Source organism: Pogona vitticeps, chromosome 4, assembly GCF_051106095.1.
Source record: "Pogona vitticeps strain Pit_001003342236 chromosome 4, PviZW2.1, whole genome shotgun sequence".
NCBI classification, from domain to species: domain Eukaryota; kingdom Metazoa; phylum Chordata; class Lepidosauria; order Squamata; family Agamidae; genus Pogona; species Pogona vitticeps.
In genome coordinates, this window is record NC_135786.1 from 64,615,975 (window position 1) to 64,641,210 (window position 25,236).

The window sequence follows — 25,236 nt, forward strand, 5'->3', positions numbered from 1 at the left end:
AAATAGAACTTTGACAAATAAGACTTTAAAAGGAAGAACAAACAAACTGAGATTTTCATTACATGTTGTCAAATCACATCTGATTTCTGGCAGTCTTAATAGGGCTCTCAAGTTATGCGAAACGTGTAAGGGGTGGTTTTACCATTGCCCCCTTCCTGAGTTTTAGTGGCCAAGTGAGGATTTAAATCCAAACCTCCAGAGTTCTAGTCCATCACTCTATCCATTATATCATGATGGTTCTCTGATTTTATGTAGCTCAGAGAAAATACAACCAAGCAAGGAGCTGGAATTTGTTTGCTGTGATAATCCATTTTTAAGGACTGAGACTGAAACTGTAGTCCCTTGTTTCAGCAGAACACTGCAGGGGTGGAAGTATTTGCAACAAAGTTGGAAGAGAGCAACAGGTCACTTTACTTCATTTCCTACATCTGTAGACTGCTTTTCAACTACACCACTCTCCTAGCCAGTTTAAAGTAAAGCCTTTCTTTAGAAATGGTACATTCTCCTGTGCTGGAAGAGAAACCGGGGTTAGCCAGAAACACTGTTGGCCTGGCTAAAGGGAATTCAGTTGTCTGGGCAACTGCATTAAGCAATGGCTTGCTAAAGTCTGTCAGTCAACAAAGATCACGGCAAAGCCCAATAGAAGGTGTGTCTAGGGCTGGGGGTATGAGACAAGTTGGGTGGAATCCCTGCTTATAAACTTCAACAATACTTGAGGGTTCTTCGCGCCTCTGGCATACATTGGTCACACCATGTCTGGAAGGATGAAACAATCTGCAGGAAGTGTTTAACGAGACACAGTTCTCCCTAAACTGAATTACAGTATAAATTTACAATAAACAGATGTTAGGATTTGTGACAGAAATGCATCGAAGTACATAAATGAAGAATGTCAAATAGCTTATGGAAAAAAAAAACTGGGTATTTTTCCACCTTACCTTAATGGAGCAAGGAAAACTCTTCAGTTCAGAGGCCGTATCCTGCCTCACCCCATAAGACATCTGGAAAGAGTGAAACTGGATTGTTTCTAAATGTTAAAACAACAACAATGCAGCTGAAATTCTCAAGAGTTTTTTTAATCACATTTCTTTGGAATATATGATAACTGTGAGTCACTCCACGAGAAAACCTGAACTATTTTAGAAGAGCAATTATCTTTGCTCATGAAACAGTTACTGAAATTAACCTCTAACACATCATTAGTAGGGACTGCTCAGGACTGATTTTAACCTGCTGGAAATAATTGCATGGAGAAATCAGAAAAAAATTGATTTGTCACTAGTTCTCACAGAGAAGATACCTCCCTCCCAGAAAATCATAGGCCAATTAGCTTACTATGAGTGATTGGGAAATTATATGCAAAATATCTATTAAACAAACTAACCTCTTGGACTGACAATCAATCTATTCTTGGCCCTAAGCAAGCTGGTTTTAAGAAAGGCAAGTCCACAACTGACAATTGCTTGATACTCTAGCACCTTATTAATAAAGCATGAAAATATGCTAATGCCAAACTTTATGTGGCCTTCCTTGATTTAAAGGGAGTTTCAAACTGGAAAATTTGGTCATTGATAAAAGACTGCTTCTCCTCATAAACTCTTTCGAAGGGGAGAAAGTAACCAAACAGGTCCCAACTAACAAGGCAGTGAAACAAGGCTGCATCCTGGCTCTCTTACCTTTCTATGAATGATCTCGCACCCTTTTTTGACAAACTTTAATGTCTACCCTCCCAAATTGGGAACTCGTCCCAACCCGATATTACTCTATGTAGATGATGCAGTCATCATCCTCTGCACTCGCCCTGGCCTAAAATGCCTGATTAATGGATGTGCAGAATATCTGAGCAAAAATAAAATGCAATTAAATTATAATAAATAAAAAATACTGATTTTTGCCAAAACGTGGAAACAATGTCAATGGAAATCACATAGAACAGGTTAAACAGTATAAATACTTATGTGTTCTTTTTCATCATAAGCACTCTTAGATCCTCCATCGAAAAATGGCTTTAAGTGTGGCTATCTATTCAGCGTTTTTATTACAATTCAGGAAATCAGTTTGTCCCAGCAGCATTGCAAGTTTTCAAGTCCAAAATTATTCCACAAGCCGTCTATGGTTTCCCAGTTTGGGAAAGTACTATGGATTGATCGACTGAACAGCTACAATCCTCCTCCTTACGCAGAGCATTAGGATTACCAAGATGTGTGCCCTACTCAGTGCTCTGTCTGGAGTCCAGACTATCTTTAATACAAACTGTAGCTTGTTTGAGATTATTCAAATTTTGGTTAAGTATCTATTACACTTCAAATATGGAGAATTTATTATACAGTGGTGCCTTGACTTATGAATGCCTTGACCTACAAACATTTTGACTTATGAACAGCTCCGTTTGCAAAATTTTGTTTTGACTTGCGAACGGAGCTTTGACCTACAGACAAAAAAAGGCAGGGCAGAAGGGTGGGAAATTCAAACTGTTGGTGGCAAAGAGGCTGCTTCTTTCTAGCTCTTTCACCCAAATGGTTCGGGAAAGGGGTGCAGCAGTGGCAGGAGTAGCCCAGCGTTGAGAGGCTTGAGCCTGGCTGGGGTGCTTTGGCCGCTGGCCTCCCGGGTGCGGCAGACACAGCGGTGGCCCAGTGTTGGGAGGCTTGAGCCTGGCCAGGGTGCTTCGGCTGCTTGCTTCCCAGCTGGCCTCTGTCATTTTTAGACCACAACTGCCATAGCACCCTAACCAGCATAGTCACTGGCCATGAAGAGACCTAACTATCCTTTTTGTTGTTGTTCTCTGAGAATTATACTTCCTCTGATTTTCTTATTAATACTTCAAAAATACAGGAATGGGCATTTGTGATCCTCCAGGTTTTTTGTTTGTTTGTTTGTTTGTTTGTTTGTTTGTTTGTTTTGGTCAGCAACTCCCTGATCCCTATTCTAGCTAGGGCCAGTGAGAATCTAGGCCAAAAACATCAAGGGAACAGTTGTTTCCATTCTCGGCAGTGACGAGTCTACCACACAGTCCATCTGAAATTAGTAAGGATTCCATTAGAGAAGCTGTTTTAAAATATCTAAGGAATTGGATTTGTCCACAAAAGCTCACATTAAGATATAGCAGCTAGTTTTTAAAGTGCCACAACATTTTGCCTTCTCTATTTCTTATTTTATTTTTGCCTGATGTGCTTCAAAGTTTATACTCTGCATTTCAATGCCAAATTTAAACTTACAAATAAGTTATAAATGAGCAAAATAAAATTATTTTAAAAAATAATTCTGCAAGCAAAGTTCTGAACTTAAAATCAGTTACTGTGATATTTTGGTTTTTATTACCTAGAACTAATATATAAAGCATTGAGAGATTTTTATGCTGCCTTTCTCCCTGCGAAGGAACTCAAGCAGATTATTAAAGAGAAACCAACTAAAAAAGCAATAAATTATTGCAATAAAAATTAAACATACAGCAGTACTGAAACAGTTAAAAACACTTTAAAACAAATGTAAAATAACTATAAGATGCAAAAATCAAAATCAACCTTGAGAAACATTCTCTCTTCATTAGACCACGACATGTCCAAGACACGGCTTTATTCAATTACCTTTCTAGCAGAAGAGTGAACACTAGAATTGTATGTATTTCTAAGTTAATAAACAGGAATGAGTATATTAATCATTAAGCAGTCTGTGAAACAGATCCTGGAAAAGCAACACATTTACTCCTATGTAAGTCTTAACAAGAGCTTAGCTACTTGCGTACTGCCCCCCCTCTAAACCAGAGGCTAAGAAATAGAAACTCCTTATACATCTGAATGTATTACAATAGAGCATCTAAAGCAATATGTACACATGTGCACAAAAGTTGTTTCAAGTTCTCCCAGAATTTCTACTCTTGTTCTGTAGCCAATTAAGAGGGGCAGTCTGGCCTAAGCACTTTTAGGTTATAAGTGAGAACTCATTTTGTGACAATGTAACAAGTGCAACAAAGGGGCAGAGAGACAGACTTCCCTATTTGAAAAAATCTATATGGTAGATTAGTATTTGAATGCAAACACCCGAATATGCAGAAACCTTTTTTTACTGATGGAAATATGCCCTTTGAAAGGCACAGAATGACATCCGAGAGATGCTGATTAGGAACTTTTAAATTAGTTTACAGTACTTTTTTTAACCTTATATGGCCATCCAGGTAAAAAAAGTTGCAGTTCAGAGATAAGAGCCAGTGGCCTCCTCAAGATGTAAAGCAATCTCCCCACTCTGATGACTTCTAAACCTTTTGGGATCACAACTCCTCCAATGCAGGCTTCTGAAGGCTGGTCTGAAGTGGACAAACAAGAAGAAAGGCCAGAAAACTACATGCTCAATGGGACATTTCTACAGGCAACAGAGTGCTGATGTAGACCCAGCCCTCCCCACCACAGAAATTTTTCACTGCAGCACCACTGCTCCCAATTCCAGAAGCCCAGGTGTGGAAAATGCTTCAACTTCCAAGTGTTATCTACTACTCCAGAGCAACCAGTAGAATAAGCATGAGTCACAGTCAACTTTGGAGGTGAAGAAGCTTTGGCTTTCCACATGTTTTTTCATCAGTTCTCAGAACATACATCCCTGGCCTTCTGTTCCTGTGCTCTTGTTAAAACAACTACAACTGCAGGATGCAGAAGAATTCCCATAAAAATAAGGAATCCTGCATATCAGTTGGTCTTTCCTTCTTATATTGTCTATTATTAGTATCTAAGCTTAGCAAATGAACACCAGCCCCAGCCTACAGAAATCCACACCACGTTTGATAGCCCACAGAAATGCCTTGCTTCCCTGCACACTTTGATGGGTTATTGGAACAGATTTTCTGACTCTCATGTGAATTCATGACCCCTGAAGACAATCAATGCCAGGGTGTTACCACGCTAATATCCAAGGCACTGCACTTACTGCACGAGATGTAAAAGGCGGATGAAGGGAAACGCTTCCAATCTATCCACATCTTCTCAAAAGCAACACGGCACACACACACCCCAGTTAAAATTAATCAACAATTAACTTCTCAATCCAGAAAATGTGTGTGGGGGGGTGTTTCATCTGTGTCACTGCCCAGCAGAAGTCAGGAACATATAAAGTATAAAGAATGAGTGCCCCAAACACGTGCCGAGTTCCTTTTCTTCACCATCCAGTAATCCCAGTTTGGCCACCCACACACATGATTTCTGTTCAGGAGGGAGCTCAAGTTAACTCAAAGACACTTCTCTTCTAACCATGCAGCCTTGGGTGCTCCCTTCTCCCTACATAGCCTATGCCCTCCATACAGTACTTACCCGGCCGCTCACATAAGAGGCCCTTGCCTCCCCAGCAGGCAGACAGAGAGTTCCCCCTCCCCCGTGGTCGGTCTCCCTCCCGCCTCCGCCGGCACCTTCCTCCCAGCAGCTTTCCCCCCCCCCCACGCCTTTCACCCACCTCCGAGCGCGTCCCTCCCCCACACGGACGGAACTCCCAGCCAGTCACAGCCCGACGCGCGCTCCGCGGAGGAACAGCCTATGGGCGATTGCGTCACCGAAGAGCTCCCGCCCCCCCCCCGGAGCCTTTTCAAAAGAGTTTAAAAGGCAAGATGAGCGCATGCTCCCTGGAATGCACGCTCCCTGGGAAAATGAAACAGGGGGGAAGACCAGTTTTGTGCACTTTAAAAAGTAGGCGCACATGCGCAAAAGTAGCGCTGACGCGAAGGAGGAAGAACCGTCCGCTTTCTCCCCCACCGGAGCAGAAGTCTGGGGAAAGCGGCGAGTTTATTACACGGTAGCAGGAAAGGAGAACTGTTGCGCTTGCAAATACTCGGCTGTGACACCTTAAATACTAACATTTTCTGTTAAGATGTGCTTTCATGCATTACAGTCCGGTTCCCCGCCTAGACAGACTCGTGTCCGTGCCTAAAGAACTGGAGTGCACAGTAGTCCACGAATGCTCGCCCTGAAATATAGCTGCGAGGCTTAAAAGCGGCACATTAATGTTGCGTTCGTTTTTGTTCCACGCACCGAAGCTGACCCGCGTGGCCACTTCTTTCAAAGCAGTCGTTGAAATTAATCAGAACGGGATACGGAGGGCAAGGTAACAAGAGTCAGAGTAACACGTGAAAAGAGCATCTATGATAGCTTCTTAGTTGAACAATACCGAAGTTGTGTCTGTAACACAATGAGGAGGTGTTGGTTCTCTCTCCCGCCCCCTTAGTTTGTCGGGGTCAATTGGGACTTCAGAAATGATTCGTTTGTTTGGAAATTGGTTTTCTTCACTCTCAGCTGTAGTGAGAAGGTTTTTTAATCAGAAACACCTTACAAGGAGAAAAAGATGAAGACTACTGTCATTGGCTGCATGAGGCAGCGAGAGAGCGTGGGAAGAAGTGGAGTGAAACCCAAAGATACGATCAACAGCCCATTGATAAAGTAGCCGCAGAGTACACAATACAAAAAAGGAAACAAACCAGGGAAGCATCTGCCAGAGGTACTTAGTCACTTGTGCAAGTGTGGGTGCAACTTGCTTCGTTTGCAACACTGATAAAATGAGGGGAGCTGCTTAAAATATTGCTTTACATTTTCCTTTAAAAAGAAGTCATGAAATACTAAATTCCAATGCTAGCAAATAGCATCAGTATTACTGCAGAAGAACTGTCCTCAACTGAAAATTGTTTGGAAGCTTTTGGCTGGAGTATCCATAAGCCCAACCAGCCACTGGAGTGGTCAGTGAGCGGTTTTTTCTCTCCCCTTTTTATGGCCAGCTATGCAACTTACTTAAGATCAGTGTTGCAGTTATGTGCAGTCAAAATTGCTTTCAAGTGATGCTGACTGTAACCAACCTTCACCCAGGCTAATCACATTTAAACTGCCCGTATTTTTAATAGGCTTTCCTTTAGCCCAAAATGCATGATCCCAAGCGGTTTTGATAATGAAACATGTAAGATGATCTTTATTATAACGTAATAGCTGGTGAAACTAAACAGAGTACAGCTTAGGTTTACACTGAGTTACATGCTAGCTCTCAAACATCCAACCTCCTTTTTCCCAGATACAAAGTAATTCTTTCAAGTTCCAGCCCACTCTTAAAAAAATACAACCTCCTTCCTAAAAATACAGTTTAACTCTCACTCATTCTTTTCATCTGTTCTTCACTCTACCTCCTGCAGGCTCTTCGTGATTGGCTCACCACCTGCATTCTTCCAGCCAATCACCTTCTGTTACTAGGTGGAAATGGTAAGGTTTCCATCATTCTGACACTATGAATCAAGTCTTGTAGATCAGGCTACTCATTTTCACTTCTCCAGAGAGATGAAACTTGATTTGATCTAGCAGCCAATTATTTGTTTTCCTGGTGGTCTGTAGGTGCCATAGAACTGTTCTCCAACACCATGTTTTGAATTAAACCTCCACCATTGGCTTTTTTTTTTAATCATTCAGCTTTCACATCCTTACACAGTAATTTGGAATATCATATTATTGATTATCTTGATGTTGGTCTTCAGTGACAAAATCTCTAGCATCATATTAATTTTCCTGGGGCAAGGGATTATATTGCCCAAACAGAGGGAACTTTTTGTCACGATGCGTTATGTTCAATAGAAATTAAGGGATGCTGTGCAAAATAACTCCCCAATGAATCATATTCATAGCATTTAGTCAGAACAGTTCAAAATACACTGAAGTATCCATCCTGTGAAAACCTGCATTGTATCCCAGCTGTTTATCTGAGAAGAGATAAGCACCACTTGTTTAATTACAGATGAAGCAAGCAGTTTCATGTTTTCTCTTTGAGTCAGAGTGGAATGCGCAAATGTCATGAGTGGGGGGGGGGATTGGCTTCTATGAGTCTGCCTTGATTGCCATCTACAGAAGTCATTACTTTGTGGAACTTTTCACTTCACTGGTCTCAAGGTAAAATAAATATAAGGGGAAACTGAACAAGATTGAGGTCAGTTAGTACATATGAAAAATTGTTGGGGTTTTCTTAAAATGCATAAGCCAAATAATGTAGTGTCAGATGTCATTGTGTTTTGTTTTGGGGTTTGTTTTGTTTTACTTTGTTTTTTTGCATGATAGATACTTTTTGGATGTCATTTTATATTCTGTGAAGCTAAAGGTTAGCAGGTTATAGCTGCTTTATATGGCCACTCCATTTACTGTTGGCTGTTTCATTTTCTGAAGCCCCAATTGACCTCGACAAACAGGAGATAAGTGCTGAAACTGTTCTTTTCAAGCAGTGCAGTAGCATTCCAAACAGCAATTTATGCTCTTTGTGAATTATTTAGACTACCTACCTGTTTGTCATGCTCAGAGTAGTTGTAAGAACAGGCTATTATACTGCTCAGTGTAGGAAGAGAATGGCCCAGGTCTCACAGCATGGTAACCCTAGACTTTGTTTTAATCAAGGAGGCATGTGTACTGGTGTGTGTGTGGCACAATCACTCCCACTTGTATTCTCCAGAAGTGGTTTAACAAGGCACAGAATCTCCATCTAGTTTTGTTTTGCAAACAAAAATGTGGTCCTACAGAAGTTGGTGGAGTGTAACTCCCATCAGCTTTAGCCAAGATAGTCAATGGCAAGAAGAGCTGGGAGTTGTAATCCAGCAATATCTGGAAGCTACAGGTTACACACCTCCTGATTTAGAAAGATGCTCAAACCAGGAATTCAAAATGGCTCCTCTTCTAATGGGCCAGAGTCCACATTCCCTCTAATTTTCAGCCCTGCTGGGTGGAACTGCACCCCCTACATGGGCTTCTGCCTTGACTGGAACCAGAGGGGCTGGAAATACCCGTTGTGGGTGCATAGAGGAGGAGGTGCCGCACTTTGTACTCATGCAGTCCATGCACTTTGGAGGGAACCTTGATCAGAGTCATAGGTCAGGGCTGTTTCTTGGCTTACAAGTCTGCTTAATTGGAAGAATGGAGGTTCCAGTTTGGATCTCATGTTGAAGAGACCAAGCATAGATCATCCCCGACTTGTCTAGGCAGGAAGAGCCACATGACCAGTGACTGAACAATGTGCACTAACACACTAATCGACATGCTTGGTTGCTTATAGTACACCAGAAGAGTATTTTAAAAATCTGGCTTATTATGATATCCCAACCTGAGGCAGTTGTAGCACAAGCACTCCCATCTCCTGAAGTGAGAAGAGAAGGGATGGCCACCCGCCATCTCCCAAAATGACTGGAAACACTCACTAAGAGGAGACAGATGACAGCAGTGGTGAGAAAGACAGTGGCAACAAGTGCACTTGGGACACTGCTGAAGAGACGTGGAAAGAGCAATTACTCAGAAGGGCCCTTTGTACTCTACTGTGGCTCCATAGGTAAGCCAGGTTTTCGATATCACAGATATTTTTATTTTTACTTATTTCTTTTATTCATTGTTCCTTTGACACCATGGAGTGGCTAGGGCTATTCTGGTACAATAGAGGCTGCTTCTTCTTCTTCTTCTTCTTCTTCTTCTTCTGCTGCTTCTTCTTCTTCTTCTTCTTCTTCTTCTTCTTCTTCTTCTTCTTCTTCTTCTTCTTCTTCTTCTTCTTCTTCTTCTTCTTCTTCTTCTTCTTCAATGGCATCAGGAGAGTGTGCCTCTGGTGGCCTGCCTTTTCTTCTTCCTTGTCTCAGCCAAGAAGTGACGTAAGCAGTAGAGGTGTGAGGAAGCAGCTCCAGTTTTGCTGCCCCTGCACTTACGGCCTGATGCCACCACCTCAACATAGTTAAGGGCATCATCAGCCCTAACTCAATATATTACGTCTAGCAAGATTGTTTAGAACGATTTGAACTCTAAGGTGGGGAGCATGTATTAAGAAATATTCGTGAGGTATTCTGTTAAAGTTCATCTACTACAACACAATTCTAAGCCTGCTTGCAAGAAGTACATGAGGGCTATAAGTGGGGTATCTCAAGGGTCAGGCCTGGGTCCGGTGCTATTCAACATTTTTATTAATAACGTGGACGAGTCATTAATATGGGAGTTCATGTAGGGAATGATTAATAAATGTGTGTATGACATGGAATTGGGTGGAATAGCTAATACCTTGGAAGAAAGGAACAAAATTCAAAAAGATCCTGACAGGCTTGAGCAGTGGGTTGAAAATGACAAAATAAAATTTAGCAGGGATAATAAAGGTCTACACCTTAAAAAAAGAAACAAAATGTATGATTACAATATTGGCTCAGTAATGCAAGAGGGATCTTGGAATTATTGTAGACCACGAGCTGAATATGAGCCATCAGTGTGATACAGCTGTAAAAAACGCAAATGCTATTTTAGGCTGCATTAATAGAAGTATAGTTTTCAAATCCCACGAGGTGCTAGTCTCCCTCTATTCAGCACTAGTTTGGCCTCATCTTGAGCACTGTGTCCAGTTTTGGGAACCACAATTTGGAATAATGTAGACAAGCTGGAATAAGTCCAGAGGAGGGCAACAAGGATGATCAAGGGACTGGAAAGACTGAAAGAATTGAGCATGTTTAGCCTTGAGAAAAGAAGACTGGGGGTGGGGGAAGTACAACAGCACTTTTCAAACACTTGAAATGTCAGAGGAAGGGCAGGATCTGTTCTTAATCATTCTAGAGTGCTGGACAGGCAATAATGGGTTCAGATTACAGGATGCTAGATTTTGGTTGAATATCCTATATGTTAGAGCAGTATGACAGTGGGTCAATTATCTCTGGAGGAGCTAAGCGCTGCAACACTGGAGGCATTCAAGAGACCATTAGAGGCTGACTACATGGTCTGTTTAGCCCACAGTTCGAAGCACTGCACTGATAGGTTTGTGTGCTCTTAAGGATAGTGTCCAGACAACATCTTTGCTAGAGTGCACCAGCCCACCCCAGAGCATTCTTACTCACACGATACTGGCTACCGTCAAGAGGTTTCTACTTTTCAGGTATGGTTAGGATTGCTGTGTCTTGGATTGGTCCCATCAGGTATGATCTCTGGAACTGGTCCAAAGCAAGCCGTCCTCTTTCAATTTGCCAATATTAAGCCCCTTCATTATAAGATATTAGTAAATAAATCAATTCTCCTGCTTGACAGAAAGTAAGGCAAATTAAAATAATTCTTTTGACTGTATGTACACTATTGCCAATGCATTTACATCATTGTAAATGATGTAATGTTATTTTTAAAGAAAATTCTTTGCCTCATCTTAAAAGACCAGTCAAGAAACCACCTGTAGTCAAATTTATGGCAGTGACTTTGGCTGCAGGCAATTTATTGACCAGCCATTTAAGAAAGCAAAGCAAAGTGTATTGCTTATATACCACCCCAAAGTACTTAAAGCATTCTCTGGGAAGTTTACAATTTTAATTATATAGGCTATACATTGTGCCTTCTCCCCTCCCCAAACACAGCAGGCTGGGTACTCAATTTACCAGCCTTGCAAGGCTGAGTCAACTTCAAACCAGTTTGCTTATTAAGCAACTTCATAATATTGGCAGAAACCATCTCCATGTGAACAGTTAGGTTTTATTAGATTGTTCTAGTCAAGCCTGACCATTCCCAAGTGTCCTACATTAGCTTGCTCCCTGCTGCAAGTTTAGCTGTACCCTTAAATAACCATCGTTCAGATATACTTTCCATTGAGCAGGGCAATGGACTCAATGATTTTATAGGCCCTTTCCATCTCCATGATTCAATAATTATATGACTTGGATTCCTGCATTTAACAGCGGGTTGGATTTGATGCTTTATTAGGCCCCCTCCAACTCCATTATTCCATGATTCTGAGAACTGCTTTTTACATTTTTTAAAAACAAGATGAAAACAAATGCTTTTTTGTACTTTAATTCTATTCTGCTTCCAAGCATGTTATTTTGTAGAGTTCAAGTTATGCTTCTAGGCAATGATTATATTAATTTTCAAGTAGAAGAGCAATAAAAAGAGATTGTGGTTTGACATTATGCCCTCTACTGTGCACTATAAAATAACAGATTTTTCCATAGTACTTTATTTGATGTGCTCTGCTAATAACAGCTTTTAAAAATAAATGTCTTGCTCAAAACACATGTTAAAGATGTATCACACCACAACGTCACTGACAAAGGAACTCAGAAGAGACATGAAATCTCTTTTCAATATTAATTCGTTTGTTTGCTTTTATTGCACAAACATGAAGAATAAGCATTTCGCTATCTATTTGATAAAATCCTGCAGCCTTCCTTTCTCTTTCTTCCAACGTATGGAATTAAGCAAATATAAATTTGACATTTCTAAATAGAAGGCAGAGAAATCTAGAGGCCTGTAAGAAGTTGGCTGAGGGCAAGGCCAGCTGGAAATTTTCTGGGCTGTGGGGCAGATGTGATCATGGTGAGCTCTGCCTGGTTGTAGCCTGGTCTAAAAAGACTCATCTAAGTAGGAGATTCTAGTTAGCAATGTGGCAGGAGACAATATTACACAGAAGGGTTGAGAAAGAGGGTCTTTCCTTCATGGAGGTGCAATATGAATTGCATCATTTGCCCACACAGAGACACACACATAGCCTGGTTGCCCCAAAGTTATGTCAGTGTAGCAAACAATACAGTGGACCCTTGACTTACAGACGGCTTGACTTACAGACTTTTTGAGTTACAGACTTCTCTGGCCACAAAATTTAGGTTTGACTTGCAGCCTGAGAATTGACTTACAGACCAGAAAAAAAACAAATTGGAACAAAAACGGCCTGTTACGGGATTAATCAGTTTTCAATGCATTGTAGGTCAATGGAGACTTGACCTACAGACTTTTTGACCTGCAGCCACCGTTCCAATACGGATTAATTCCGTAAGTCAAGGGTCCACTGTACAGAAATGCAACTTTTTGATTGTCTTCTGCTTTGGTGTTTCCCATAGATGCCAGTATATCTACCTATGAGGTTGGGGAAGCACTGGACTCCATTATTATTTAGCTTAGAGTCCTAAGAATTGTCAGTCAATTGTCAGTCCCCCACCACCACCACCACCACCTTAGATGTTTAGTATTATGGATGTTTAATAGATTGGTCATATTTTTGTCTCTATAATAAAGACTGATCCTGTAAACAGCTCCGGGTTTTATTTTTATTTTGTTACTGTTGTGTTAATGTTTATAAAGACAAAAAAAAAAACACAAGTATTTAGCTAGATTTGGATTAGAAAACCATTAACCAGAAAGCAGGCTTCTGGTTATTAATCTTACGGCTCATCCAGACCAGGCAAGTGGCTTGGATTGATGTGGGTTGGAACTGTGTTTCTTTTCCCTCATAAATTTGAGATTATTCACTCCAAGCTACCATGCCTGTTTTAATTTCTCCTTGAATGTAATCCAGTTACTGTACTTCTGTGTTAAGTTTCCACATAACACATTCCTTCTCTTTCTCCTCCCACCTCATCCACTTCCTTTCCTCTCATGCCATCCCCATTCTCCACTCTGTCTGCACCCCTTCTCTCTGTCTGTCCCTTGATGTTGCCCGATTTGTTAGTGGAAGTTTCCATTTCGTGAAAAACGGAGTGCTGGTTTCTTCTTAACATGGAGAAAAGTCTGCCAAGTTTGAAGGGAAGTTTAGAACCATTAGCTGCTTTTTTTCTTGCAGAGTAAGAGAGCCTGTTACCCTGATCCCACCATGCATGAAAAGAGGGTGAGAGGCAACTGTGTTGGGAACAACACTCCTACACCTACCCACTCCTTTAGAGAAAGAGTAAGAGATGGTTCTGCCTCCTATTGAGGACACTCCAATACATGACACCAAAGCTGATGCTAGGAAAGTTCTAATTGTACACATCCCTATATGCCTGGCTTGTTCAAGAGGAAGGAACAGAATGGGATAACAGATCTGGAATGGGCTGAACAAAACAATACAAAACAAGACTAGTTCCCAAATGAGAGGAAACGATCTGGCAACAAAAGGAAAGAGGAAGGGATTAATTCAAGTTTTAACTAACAGGATATAGATAGGTTAAACTAATCTGAATCAATGGGCAACAGAAGTTCAGTCCAAATCTGGAGGGCTCCAAGTTGTCCTCCCCATCTTAAATTATATACAGTACTTTCCAGCCACTCTACCATACTGTGGATATTTTAGGCAGCACTAAGAGCTGTTTGATCTGCTCTCTGGCCATTGTATTCTTTAGCTCTGGAAAATAGTGCTGTGAGAGATGGCAACCAACCATGTGTAAAGGAAAAGCAGCCTTTACACACATCCTGTATCCCAACGGGACTTGGGCCTTTACATTTGTCTTGTGCAGTATTGAAACAATTGTCAAGCAACCCACTCTTGCTTACAGATGAAAACTGGCATATTGTTTAAGGAATAATTTATTTATATACTTTTCATTGTTGATTACTAGAAAGATGTCTCTGTGTGTATGTGTGTGTGGGAGAAAGAAATGTGCAAATCAAACGGTCCCCCCCCCCCAATCACTCAAAGAGGTTATCTTCTTACCACCATCTTTTCCTTGCATATCAAAGAACTGTCAAAAGTTCAGAGAGGCTTTAATGGCAGCAAGGCATCTGCAGTTCCAGATAAAAGGTGCAAACAAAATAACCTGATCAGCGTAAGAATTTCATAAATAAAGTCTCAGTTGGAAGGCGTGGAATGTGAAGAAGAAAATGGTTTTCAATCAATATTCTGACAGTAATTCAGTGCAATTTAGAAAGATTAATTTGGAAATAAGGATAGAGCCAATTGTCTTCACGACTGAGATGTGTCTACAAAAGGAAAGAATTTTTTTCCCCAATACGTTTTTCACACACACACCTGGCAATGATAGACAACTGTTTTTTCTCTCTTTTTAATATTTGCATACATATCGTTCCTTGCTTTAATATTGCCTTTTAAGATTCCTCTTTATACTCATTGTTCATAGCTTTATATATTGTCTTTTAATGATGTTAGCCCCCATTGTATGCTCATTGTCCTAAATTTTAAATATTGCCTTTCAATGATGTAAACCACCTTGGCCTTTTCAAGGAGAAAGGTGGGGAATAAATAAATACTGCAAAAAACATGAAATTGTAATCTAACTCAGTGGTTCTTAACCTTTGTTACTCAGATGCTTTTGAACTGCAACTCCCAGAAACCCCAGTCAGCACGGCTGGTGGTGAAGGCTTCTGGGAGTTGCAGTCCAAAACTCCTGAGTAACCCAAGGTTAAGAACCAGTGATCTAACTTCCTAAAAATGAAAAAAGGATTATCTTCATCCAAAGACATATTGAAATTCATCCAATAAGATTACATCTAGATTGCAGTGATCTAAATTATGGTCTGCATAGATATAGAACACACTATTTGTCAGGAGATAAACTGTGTTTTACAGTTATTGTGGAAGAAAACAATATTTAGCACCATTTCTTTCTTTCCAAACTTTAATATTCCCAAAAAAACCTAATTAGGGGGACACTAACCATGAACTCCTTATAAAGAAAAGATGTATCTCCACCCCAGAATATTTCTATATCATTGTCATTTCCTTTATAAAGACTGTGTGCAACTACACAGTGAGAGAAATGCCAGTTAACTCACAGTGAAATCACACCAGGGAATTCATGCTTCCTTGAGTCTCTTTGCATTAAGTGATCGGGTGGGAAGAGAGAAGGAAAGCCCTGTCTGCAGCTTGTTTGCACTTCTAATGTAGCCCTGCAAGAGGCATGGGCACAAGGGAACTATGGACAGGGGGTGGAGAAAACTTCAGGCCATTTTGTCTTTTCTTTTGCATCATGGTTAAAGGGAAAAATGTGAACCAGCCCATCCCAATCCCAGAGCATTTCCTACATTTTCCCCCAGTGTCATTGCCCCTTAATAAGCTACTCATGTGTTGCAAGATACCCATATTCAGGCGAGCTCTAGGGTACAGGGACCATAATATATTTTCAGAGGTATTCAGAGGTATATATAGGAAAAAACAACACTTGCTGGTTTGTTGTTCAAGGAATTACTGACCCCATATAAGGAAAGGCACCTTCAAGGGACAGGGTGGCTGTAGAAGGTCTTCAGTCATAGACCTCAGTTGATTGCACATACTTCCTTTTCCAAAACCAGAAATGCCTTTTCTGGACAAAGTCTGTTCTGAGGCCCCACAAAGTGCAGCCACCTCCATAATTTAAAAAATGGATAATTGTGCCCCAAGAGGTTTCAAGAGGAATGTATAGGACTCTTTGGAAACAGTAATGTAATGCACCTAACCTAAATCCTACAAATTGGAACAATTCATCTGTTATTTACCTAATAGAAAAAATGAAACAAATACTGTACTGTACACCAGGCTGGCAAATAGTATCATATTTATTCACTTAATTGTTGCTGGTATTTGGCCATGAAGGAAGATTGGGGATTTTAGGACAGCAGACTTATTAAAAGCTTTATCAAACCTACCTATATATGAAAAGGTAAAATGTCCCTTCAGCTAGGGAGAGGGGGGCTTAAGTCAACCCAGAAAGCAGTGGAACTAACACCAAGTGTGGCTTGCAGCAAAAATATGTTACCCTGTAAATATATATGAGACACTTTAAAACTGGAAGGTAGAAGGCTAATAATGATAGCCAGGGATTTGCATCACAATAATATGATCTAAGCTGTCATTTATCTTAGGGGAGTTCCTCTACTTTCTATTTGCTAATTTAATTAGTACTCCTAATCCCTCAAAGCCTTTTCTCTTCCTGTCTACCCAGTTTGCTAACTTGTAAGAAAATATTTAATCAACTGAGAAATTCCTTGTTATAGGATACATTACAGCTCTCTTCTGGCCATTTCTCATTTAAGTCAGCAAGTGTCTGCTTAAATTCAGAACTGGAATGTGAATTTATGTCTCTGTTAAGGATAGATTATTGAATTTTCGTCTTGTAAAACAAAAGGCACAGACCATTTTTCCCCCAATCAGGATTTATTATGCAGCTCTCTTACAGTGGGGCTTTCTGGGCATGTTGTAATTAAAACAGTTATTTTGACAGCAACTTCAGATGTTCACCTGAAATCAACACCCAAAGAAATGTCATTTGCATGCATTTATCTTTTTCTATTTCTAGTGTAATATGTCACATTTCAGCATGCTACAGCATGTACAAATCACTGTGAAAGTAATGCATGTTCTTTTTCAATGAGGTGTGCGTGTGTGGCTCTTATATTGGAAGCATGAAAAAGGAATGCACAAACTGTTTCCTTTTTTTAAAAAAAATACTTCCTAAGCAAAATAGTTTTCAATTCTTTATAGTTCAGATGTAAATCTAGTAGATTTCTTTCACGAATATGCCCAGACTCTAACTAGCTATGGGAGGTTTACAACACAGTCTTGCTTAGGAAAGCCCCGAAGTCACATTGGCCTAAATTGAATTAGTATTTCCATGTAGGGTACACCCATAGAATCAAGTGAGATTGATGTAAGTGTAGACTCACCAACTTAGCAGTTGATTCAGTGGGTATGCTCTAGGTGGGAGTACAAATAGACTGTGGAATTTAGTGTTGATCTGTGGTGTCAAGTCAGTTCTAACCTATAGTGGCTCTATACATCAGTGACCTCCAAAAGCTCTAATAGCTCAGCTCAGCTCTTGGAAACTCAAAGCCAGGGCTTCCTTCATTCCATAAATCCACCTCTAATATCTTTCTTTTCCTGCTACAGTCAACATTTTTTAACATCATCATCATCATCATCATCATCATCATCATCATCATCATCATCATCATCATCATCATCATCATCATCATTATTATTATTATTGGTCAGCATTGTCTTCTGATCTGTCAAAAGTATGATAGCCTCTGTTTAATCATTTTTGTTTCTAGCGAGAGTTCAGAATTAATTTGATCTTGCACTCACGTATTTGTCTTTCTGGTAATATACTGTATCTATATAGCAATGCAAGTGTAAAACTGCATCAGTGAAGATCAAGGCCAAGATCATGCTAAGTTATAAGTTATTCTCTACATCTAGATGTGAAAGCAAGACATTGAAGAAAGTTTGCTTCCACATTACATTTCAAATGAATAAGTTTTTTCTCTGTTGGCTTTCTCCACTGTCTTGCTTTCACATCTATATATAGTGATTACGAATAACTTAGCATGGATGATGTTGGCCTTGATCTTAAGTGATGCATTGTTATACTTGGGGATCTTTTCTGGTTCCTTCAGGTTGCCCTTCCAAGTCTCAGTCTTCTTGTGATTCTTTGGCTGTGGTCCTGGTTTCACTGATAATTGAACCAAGGTCTTGAAAATCTTGTAACAATTGCAATTTTTCATTGTCAAAATTACAGTTCTATATTAATTCTTAAGATACATTTTTTTCTTCTTAATATGCAACTGCTGTTCTGACTTCGCACTTTCTTTTTTCTCCCTTAATCATGAATCCTAACATTTCCAGTCATTGCTTCTTTTTGCCAGTACTATGATGCCATCTGCATCTCTTAAATTATTAATATTTCTTCCACCAATTTTCACTCCTTCATGTGAATCTAACCCAACTTTCCAAAGGATATATTCTGCATACAGATGGAACAGACAGGGAGATAAAATATACCCCTATCTCATACCTTTCCCTTTCAGAAACCATATTGGTTACTCATCAAAAGATGAGTTCTTTTAGAATGATCCATTAGTTTTCATGATCCACACAGTCAAAGACTTTGCTGTAATACTCCCAGGTTAAGGGTGTGCACAAGAGCAGCATTAGAAAACCTGGACTGTAGTGTGTGTTTTAAATTGTCTAGTTAATGGAGGAGAGAGTGAGATGACATTTTCTCATTTGATTCACTGGCATGGTTAAACAGCTGAAAAAGCCTCAGAAAATCTGCCAATTACTGTTGTAGGCCTTATCACAGAATCATAGAAAAGTGAAGTTGGAAGGGGCCTACAAGGCCATCAGATCCACCCCCTGCTCAGTACAGAAATACAATCGAAACATATCTGCCAGGTGATTATCTAAGTTTTTCTAGAATGCCTCCAGTGTTGGAGCACTCACCAATTCCTGAGGTAACTGGTTCTACCTATAAATAAGTACATTTTTTGAAACCGTAAGTACTGAAACTTATGGATGAGAATCCAATTGAAGAAAAGCTGTGAACGTTAAGACCAGCCATGCAAGCAGTTTCCTTCACATATATATGATCAATTGTGCTACTATATTGGAAGACCTGGCAGGAGACAGAAAGCCTGAGAAAATGGTAATATTGAGGGTGTGCCATTTGGCTTTTCTGGACACCAACTCTCAGAATTATCTTAGAATCCCGCAGGCAGAATTCCAGGAGTTCCAGCCTACTGACCCATACCTGCTGACACCTCTATTTTGCTCATTTGGAGCAGGGCTTACTTCCTCTCATGAATGTATAAAATAGGAAGCTGCCATGGTGGTTCCTGGGAGTGGTAGTCTCACTGCCCTTTAGACACTATAGAGGGTTCCTCCCAAAATAGTACCACTCCCAGGAAGCACCAAGGCAGCGTCCTTTGTACATTCACAACAGAAAGCAAGGTTGGAGTTAGGCTATGCAGCCATGAAGCAAAACGTAGGTGACAATAGCTATGGGTCAGTGGGCTGGAACTCCCAGAATTTTTTATGGAGAATTCTTGGATAATTTGGGGAGTTGAAATCACACACACACGCACCCTAAAAATATAAGTGGCATATCCCTATTGTGTATACACTTGCTCTTTCACAACTGCATAAGAGAATAAGACTCTACCCATAAATGGCAGCTGCTACCTCAGTAGAAAAACATTCTGCCTTTTCTCCTCAAACAAAACCTGTTGCAACACATATATGTAGAATCTAAGCCCTAGATTTGGAGCATTTATTGGACTACTGTTCACAAAATTCCACAGCCAGTATGGCAAGTTCGTCTTTTTTATTTTTACAAAACTGTGTTTGTTCACTGAAGAATTTATACAATCAGTTGCCTAAGGGAGTGACTTGTGCAGTGTTTTCTGCTGTTCCCTTTGATAATTATTCTGTTGACTATAAACAGTGCTAATCGAAAGTAAATCTGATCTTTTGGCAGGAATATGTGGCATATTTTGTTCAGCTAATGAGGCTTGTGTTTATTTGTAATGTTTCCACTCACATTATTTTGTCTTGCTTTTGACTTGTGTGATTGACTTGTGTGTATTGGTCCTTTAGGGTTTCATTGTTATGTGTGTCCAAATGACATAACTGGTGGAGGTATATCGTACTTCTTTTGCCTGCCTTCTGCTTGCACTGGTAAGGACAACAACTGCAATGCAATTTATAAATTGTATTTTTTGTAAAAATCTCCTAGTTTCGTGGTGTAATGCTAAACTTATAGAGCACCAACTCAAATCTTTACCATGTTTTGTCAGTTCAGTGCCATTTCACTTGCTAAATATATAAAAAAGGATATAAATTGGTGTAAAAGGTGTGTAGGTAAGAGAGTAGTAATAACACCAAAGAAGGGCGTGAGAGAAGAGGTAATGTGTTGACACTTAAGACACATTCCTGAGGTAACTAAACATTTCTGTGTGAATTGTGGCATTGATAGAGATGTTCTCATCAACTTGAGACAAACTTCTTTTTGGTCACACCCATAGTTTCTTGAACTAAATGATGATCCTACAAGAAACAGAAACACCCAGAAATCCCACAGCCTATGCTGAAGCATTTATAGAATATATAGAAATCAGCACATACTACATCAGATATGTCTGCCAAATATTCCCTAAATAGGAACTGGGTAGATATGTGGAACTCAAACTATTCAGTAGACCAGTTCAGCCTTATAAACAAGTGCTTTTAAGTACCCTAACATTACCCAATAAACAAAAGAGAATAAAATCAGACCCAGTTAACCTTTTTTGGAAAAAAAAATGCATGTTTTAATGTAATCTAAAAAGTACATTATTAAAAAAAATTAAAATGTATAGAGTTACACAGTTATTGTGATGAAGCTTTTTAGGTGACTAAACAATTTGGACAAATCCACGAAGCAAAAAAATTACAAAGAGCTACAAATGAAAACATCTTAATGCTTCTACTTTTATTAAAAATAATAGCAGAAAATTTCTTCTACTAAGATCTTTTTTGCCCTTTGTTTATATGGAAAAAAGGCATATTTGTGCATGCTTCCAGATGGAGCCTCAGTTTCTAGTCAGGACATTGCTTGGTTATTCCATCTTTTTATTCACATGAAAGAAAAATGGTTGAAGATGCAGTGGTTAAAACAGGATGGTTACAAATGGAAGACGATGCCTGGAAAGAGCGCCTCGATTCACACCCAGAAGCGCTGAGACTAAATTATTGCCTCACATACAAAGTAAGTGCTTATTCTGGAAAAACATGGTATGTCTTTCCATATACAAATAAGTGCTTACCCAAATCTATGCAATTTTAGTATTGAAGCTTCATAGTCTGAAAAAGTAAAACAATCCAAGGTATAAATATTGAAGAGAAAGTATAAAACCTTAACTTAATAAACTAGTAAAACTTATCCATGTTTGTGGCTCAGATTAAAAGAAAGAAAGAAAGAAAGAAAGAAAGAAAGAAAGAAAGAAAGAAAGAAAGAAAGAAAGAAAGAAAGAATCACTCACTATATCTTATTTCAAAATGAAGACAGCAGCTGTGAGCAAGTGAATTCCGAGAATGATAGAAAGGAGGTGATGGCTCAGTGACAAAGCACAGACTTTGAAAGCAGAATATTCCAGAATCAACCCCTGATGCCTCCAGAATCTGAGCTGGACTGGAAAAAAATCCTTCTAGATGACACCTTGAGGGGGCATTGGTTCTACTACTGTGATGGATTGTGCAGGGATAGATGGGCCATTGATCTGACTTGCTAAGATAGCTCACACTTACCATAATAGAATTTAAAGAGAGCTAAACTATTTCAGAATTCATTGAAGGAAGAAACTTAACTTGCTTTGTGGTTTTAAAAGGTTAAGGAAGTGTTGATTGTTTTGTGATGCTGATTACCACATTGGCACCAGTGTTTCTGTCTCCCCTAGGTTAGCATTTGATCTGGCTCATTGTTTTAGGTAAACTGAAGCTATTTGTTCTGCTGACACATTACTGGAAGGTTCATATTCTGTTTTGGACATACTAAACTGCTGGCTTAATAGGTATGAGACTAATGACTAGATGCCTTACAGGTGATTTTCTTCTGCTTGGAATGCCTTCATCATTTATCTTCTGTAATAGTAGTAGGCATCCTTCAGTCTTGAGAGACTATGGTAACGTGCTCTGTATGTTAATTCCTCCTTTAGCTTGTGAAACAATGTGGGTCTCAGAAGAATGAAGTTAAAACAAAAGTCAAGAGACAGGGGAAAAAGCCAAGGTGAAGGTGACGGACAGATGAACAAAGCTGTTGGAGTTCATATGAACTATTTCCAAAAGCACTGAGGATGTAGTCACAAGCGCAGGAAGCCCCTTGCATTCCTAGCCACAAGTCGCTGGATCATCATCTTGTCCATCAAAGAACCATTCGTCCAGAACCATGATCATGCTGCAGTGATAAGCAAGAGACTCTAATGGCAAATCCTTTCTGTCATTTCCTTCTGCAAGAAAAACAAAATTACACAGGTAAATAAATAACTAAAATAAATAAATGACTAGAACTACATACATGGATAATTATGGAACACTTGTAGCAATGGAGCCTTCAAGAAAATGATTCAATGTGGTGCCCAGTGTATCTTTGGAATCTTTTACCACGTAGTGACTTTTACACTTGACAAATCAGAGATAGGCCAGCCACTTGCTCAGTCAGTGCAAAATGAACAGGGTGGCTGCAAGGGCCTTTTTGCTATGGTATAATTTGGGATGTCTGGTCTCTGTCACTTTAATTATACTGTACTGTATATTGTGTGCAAAAGTGAAAACTGCTTACTTTAATGGCAGGTATCTTGCCTTCCTATTGTATATGGCACATTAGGCTTTGAGTGAGTGCAGTGTAAAAAAACAGCTTTGTTTTCTATCCTCTTACAAAGCAGTATGTTGTACTTCAAACCTACCCACCATCTTTGAGATGTTGAGGCTTCTAGGAGTATTTGTGTAATCTTTCTTTTAGCCTCTTAAGGATGTCTTTAAACAACAGATGGAATTTGCTTGAGCAAGCAACTATGCCTTCCCTCCAGATATGATATATAATTGATTTGCTATTGGCGAAGTACAGGGATCCCCAAATGCCAAAAGTGCACAATAAACAATGAATCACAGAATGGGACTCATATTTAAAAAAAAAAAAAAGTAAAAGAAGCCAATTTAAACTGCTTTCACTTACCATTTCTCAACTTTCAATGCTCATTTCCTCCATATGATTTCATTCTTTCATGAAAATCATTTTTCATTATCATTTTTGTATATATATGAGGTACAATAATTAGCATTTATTACATAAGTATAGTGTAATGTAGTGGATAGAGTGACAGACTAGGACTCAAATCCTCACGACAGAAACTTTTTGGTGGGGATGAAACTGGGAATAGATCTCCTTAAATGGCTCGCTGACCCTAAAAGCCCTGTTAGGGTCGCTTTACGCAATTTCTGACTTGATGGCACATCTTACACACACACACACACATATATATACACATCGAGAGAGAGCGTTTCAGATACCATTGGGAGCTACTGCTACCATGTACAGTATATCAGTGATGCAAAGCTAAACATTATTCTCTTCCAACAGGACTCTTATTTCAGGATCACCTTCTACTGACATAAGCAATCCCTTTATCAGTAAAAGGAACTTTTGGATCCAAAACCGTGTTTTTATCCCCATAATGGGAATGAGATGGGAGGCTAAGCAAAGTGGGTTGGCTTTGGCTACCTATGTACATTTATGGCTAAGGAGCAATTTGAACCAGGAGCAGTTGGGCTCCCAGTCTGATTTAAAACAGATCTGGTGGATGCTGCCAAAACTATAGTACACATACAAGTTTATACTGTGTATATATGCTATGGAAAATGTACATTGATACATTATTTATTCCAATATTATGGATATATCCATTGCTTTAAAAGAAAATTCGTCCATCCCAGATCATTGGTTTCATCATGTTTCTGGTCATTTGGTAAGAAATTTGAGGCAGTGCCAGTGTTCTCCCACCCTTCTTTTGACAATGTTAACGTCTAAATTGACTGCAGCTTTAAAAAGCCTGAGGGCTTTAGGTCTGAAGGAAATCAGCTGCTGAAGTGAGACATAGGCAGCAAAAGTAGGGCAAATCTTCTCTGCATTTTAAAGTTGCCTTGGTGATAAACAAAAGGGTCAAAAGAAGCTGATATCCACAAAGGTTTGTGCTGGATCTAAAAATCCAATTTCCACTTCTTCACTGTTTTCTGGTAGCAAGAGAAAGCGTAACACAATGTATGATGGGATGGGGGGGATGAAGGCAACATCCTAGCAAATTATAGCAAATATATAGTGTTTACCTCTGAAGTGAAGGGCTGCTGAAATTACATTCAAGAAGCCAGTGTTCATGTAAGATTTGCATAATTTGCCTCAATTATCAAGGTGTCAGGACACATCTCGGTTCACAGTTGGGCACATGACCAGATGCACGAGTGAGATGCACCCCAGGACTTTTGTCAGTTAGCTATCATTAGCCATGGTCAGTCAGGCAAACCTCAGATAGACACTGATAAGATTCTGGCCAAACATATAGGATGCAGGATGAAACTTTTATTGTTGGTGAATGATTATGTGAAGAACCTCTTCCTGATTTTTGAACCAGAAATATGGGGAAAAGTAACTTTTTTTTTACCACAGCTCCCAGGGTCTCATAACCGAAATGGCCATGCTGACTATGGAGATTCTGGAACTTTTAGTCCAAAATGGCAGCTTTTACCAATGCCAATTCAAACAGTGTGAAGAAGAACAGGTATGGAGTGTACGTAGAAGGAGGCCTGCACAATGAATCCACCCCAAACAGATCAGAAGCATTGAAGGCCACATTTTTTTTTTCTTTCCTCCTTTCTTCTTTTTCTTCTTTTTGTCTGGCATGGAGTGGGAGGCCGGCTTGCCCAGCGAGGGGCCTTTTAATATCCCGGTGGTCATGGGTAGAGGGCGATATGGCGCTGGCACAGCCCCTGCTCGTGTTAGTAGAACAGCGAACAGATGTCTGAAGGCTGTTCGCTGTTCTGAGGCTGTGACCAACCCCCAATATCGAGGTAACCAGTTCAGCCAACCTTCCACTCTAACCCTGGTGCTGTTGAATGCCAGGTCTGTATCGAATAAACCCCAGTTGATTCATGATCTTATCCTGGAGGAGGATGCAGACCTGGCATGTATAACCGAGACGTGGCTCAATGGGGAGGGTGGTCCTCCCCTAGCTCTCATCTGCCCGCCCGGTTATGATGTCCAGCACC

At 39.9% G+C, this 25,236-nt stretch overlaps 2 protein-coding genes and 1 long non-coding RNA gene across 9 annotated transcripts in view; 1 reads left to right on the forward strand and 2 right to left on the reverse strand.

Annotated features, from left to right (window-relative positions):
* The window catches only part of MKNK1 (MAPK interacting serine/threonine kinase 1), a 39,094-nt gene extending 33,527 nt beyond the window's left edge, over positions 1 to 5,567 (reverse strand). Inside the window, exons 1-3 of one of the 7 annotated variants that reach the window (XM_072997593.2) lie at positions 5,434 to 5,529; positions 4,155 to 4,300; positions 939 to 1,001 (exon numbers count right to left, since the gene is read on the reverse strand). In XM_072997593.2, the coding sequence (XP_072853694.1) occupies positions 939 to 1,001 (63 nt within the window). In that variant the 5' untranslated portion in view covers positions 4,155 to 4,300; positions 5,434 to 5,529. Of the gene's footprint in view, positions 1 to 938; positions 1,028 to 4,154; positions 4,301 to 5,294; positions 5,410 to 5,433 lie in introns of those variants that run through there. The other 6 variants (XM_020807515.3, XM_072997592.2, XM_072997595.2 and 3 more) reach the window with 6 other exon arrangements.
* A 55-nt stretch (positions 5,568 to 5,622) lies between these two features.
* On the forward strand, positions 5,623 to 21,462 carry LOC144589042 (uncharacterized). The gene is made up of 2 exons (XR_013544900.1): positions 5,623 to 9,309; positions 20,041 to 21,462. It is a non-coding gene; the product is annotated as an uncharacterized LOC144589042 (long non-coding RNA).
* MOB3C (MOB kinase activator 3C) overlaps positions 20,729 to 25,236 on the reverse strand; it is a 44,840-nt gene continuing 40,332 nt past the window's right edge. The window contains exon 4 of the mRNA XM_020807501.3: positions 20,729 to 22,427. Coding sequence (XP_020663160.1) covers positions 22,398 to 22,427 — 30 coding nt within the window. The 3' untranslated portion in view covers positions 20,729 to 22,397. The remainder of the gene's footprint in view (positions 22,428 to 25,236) is intronic.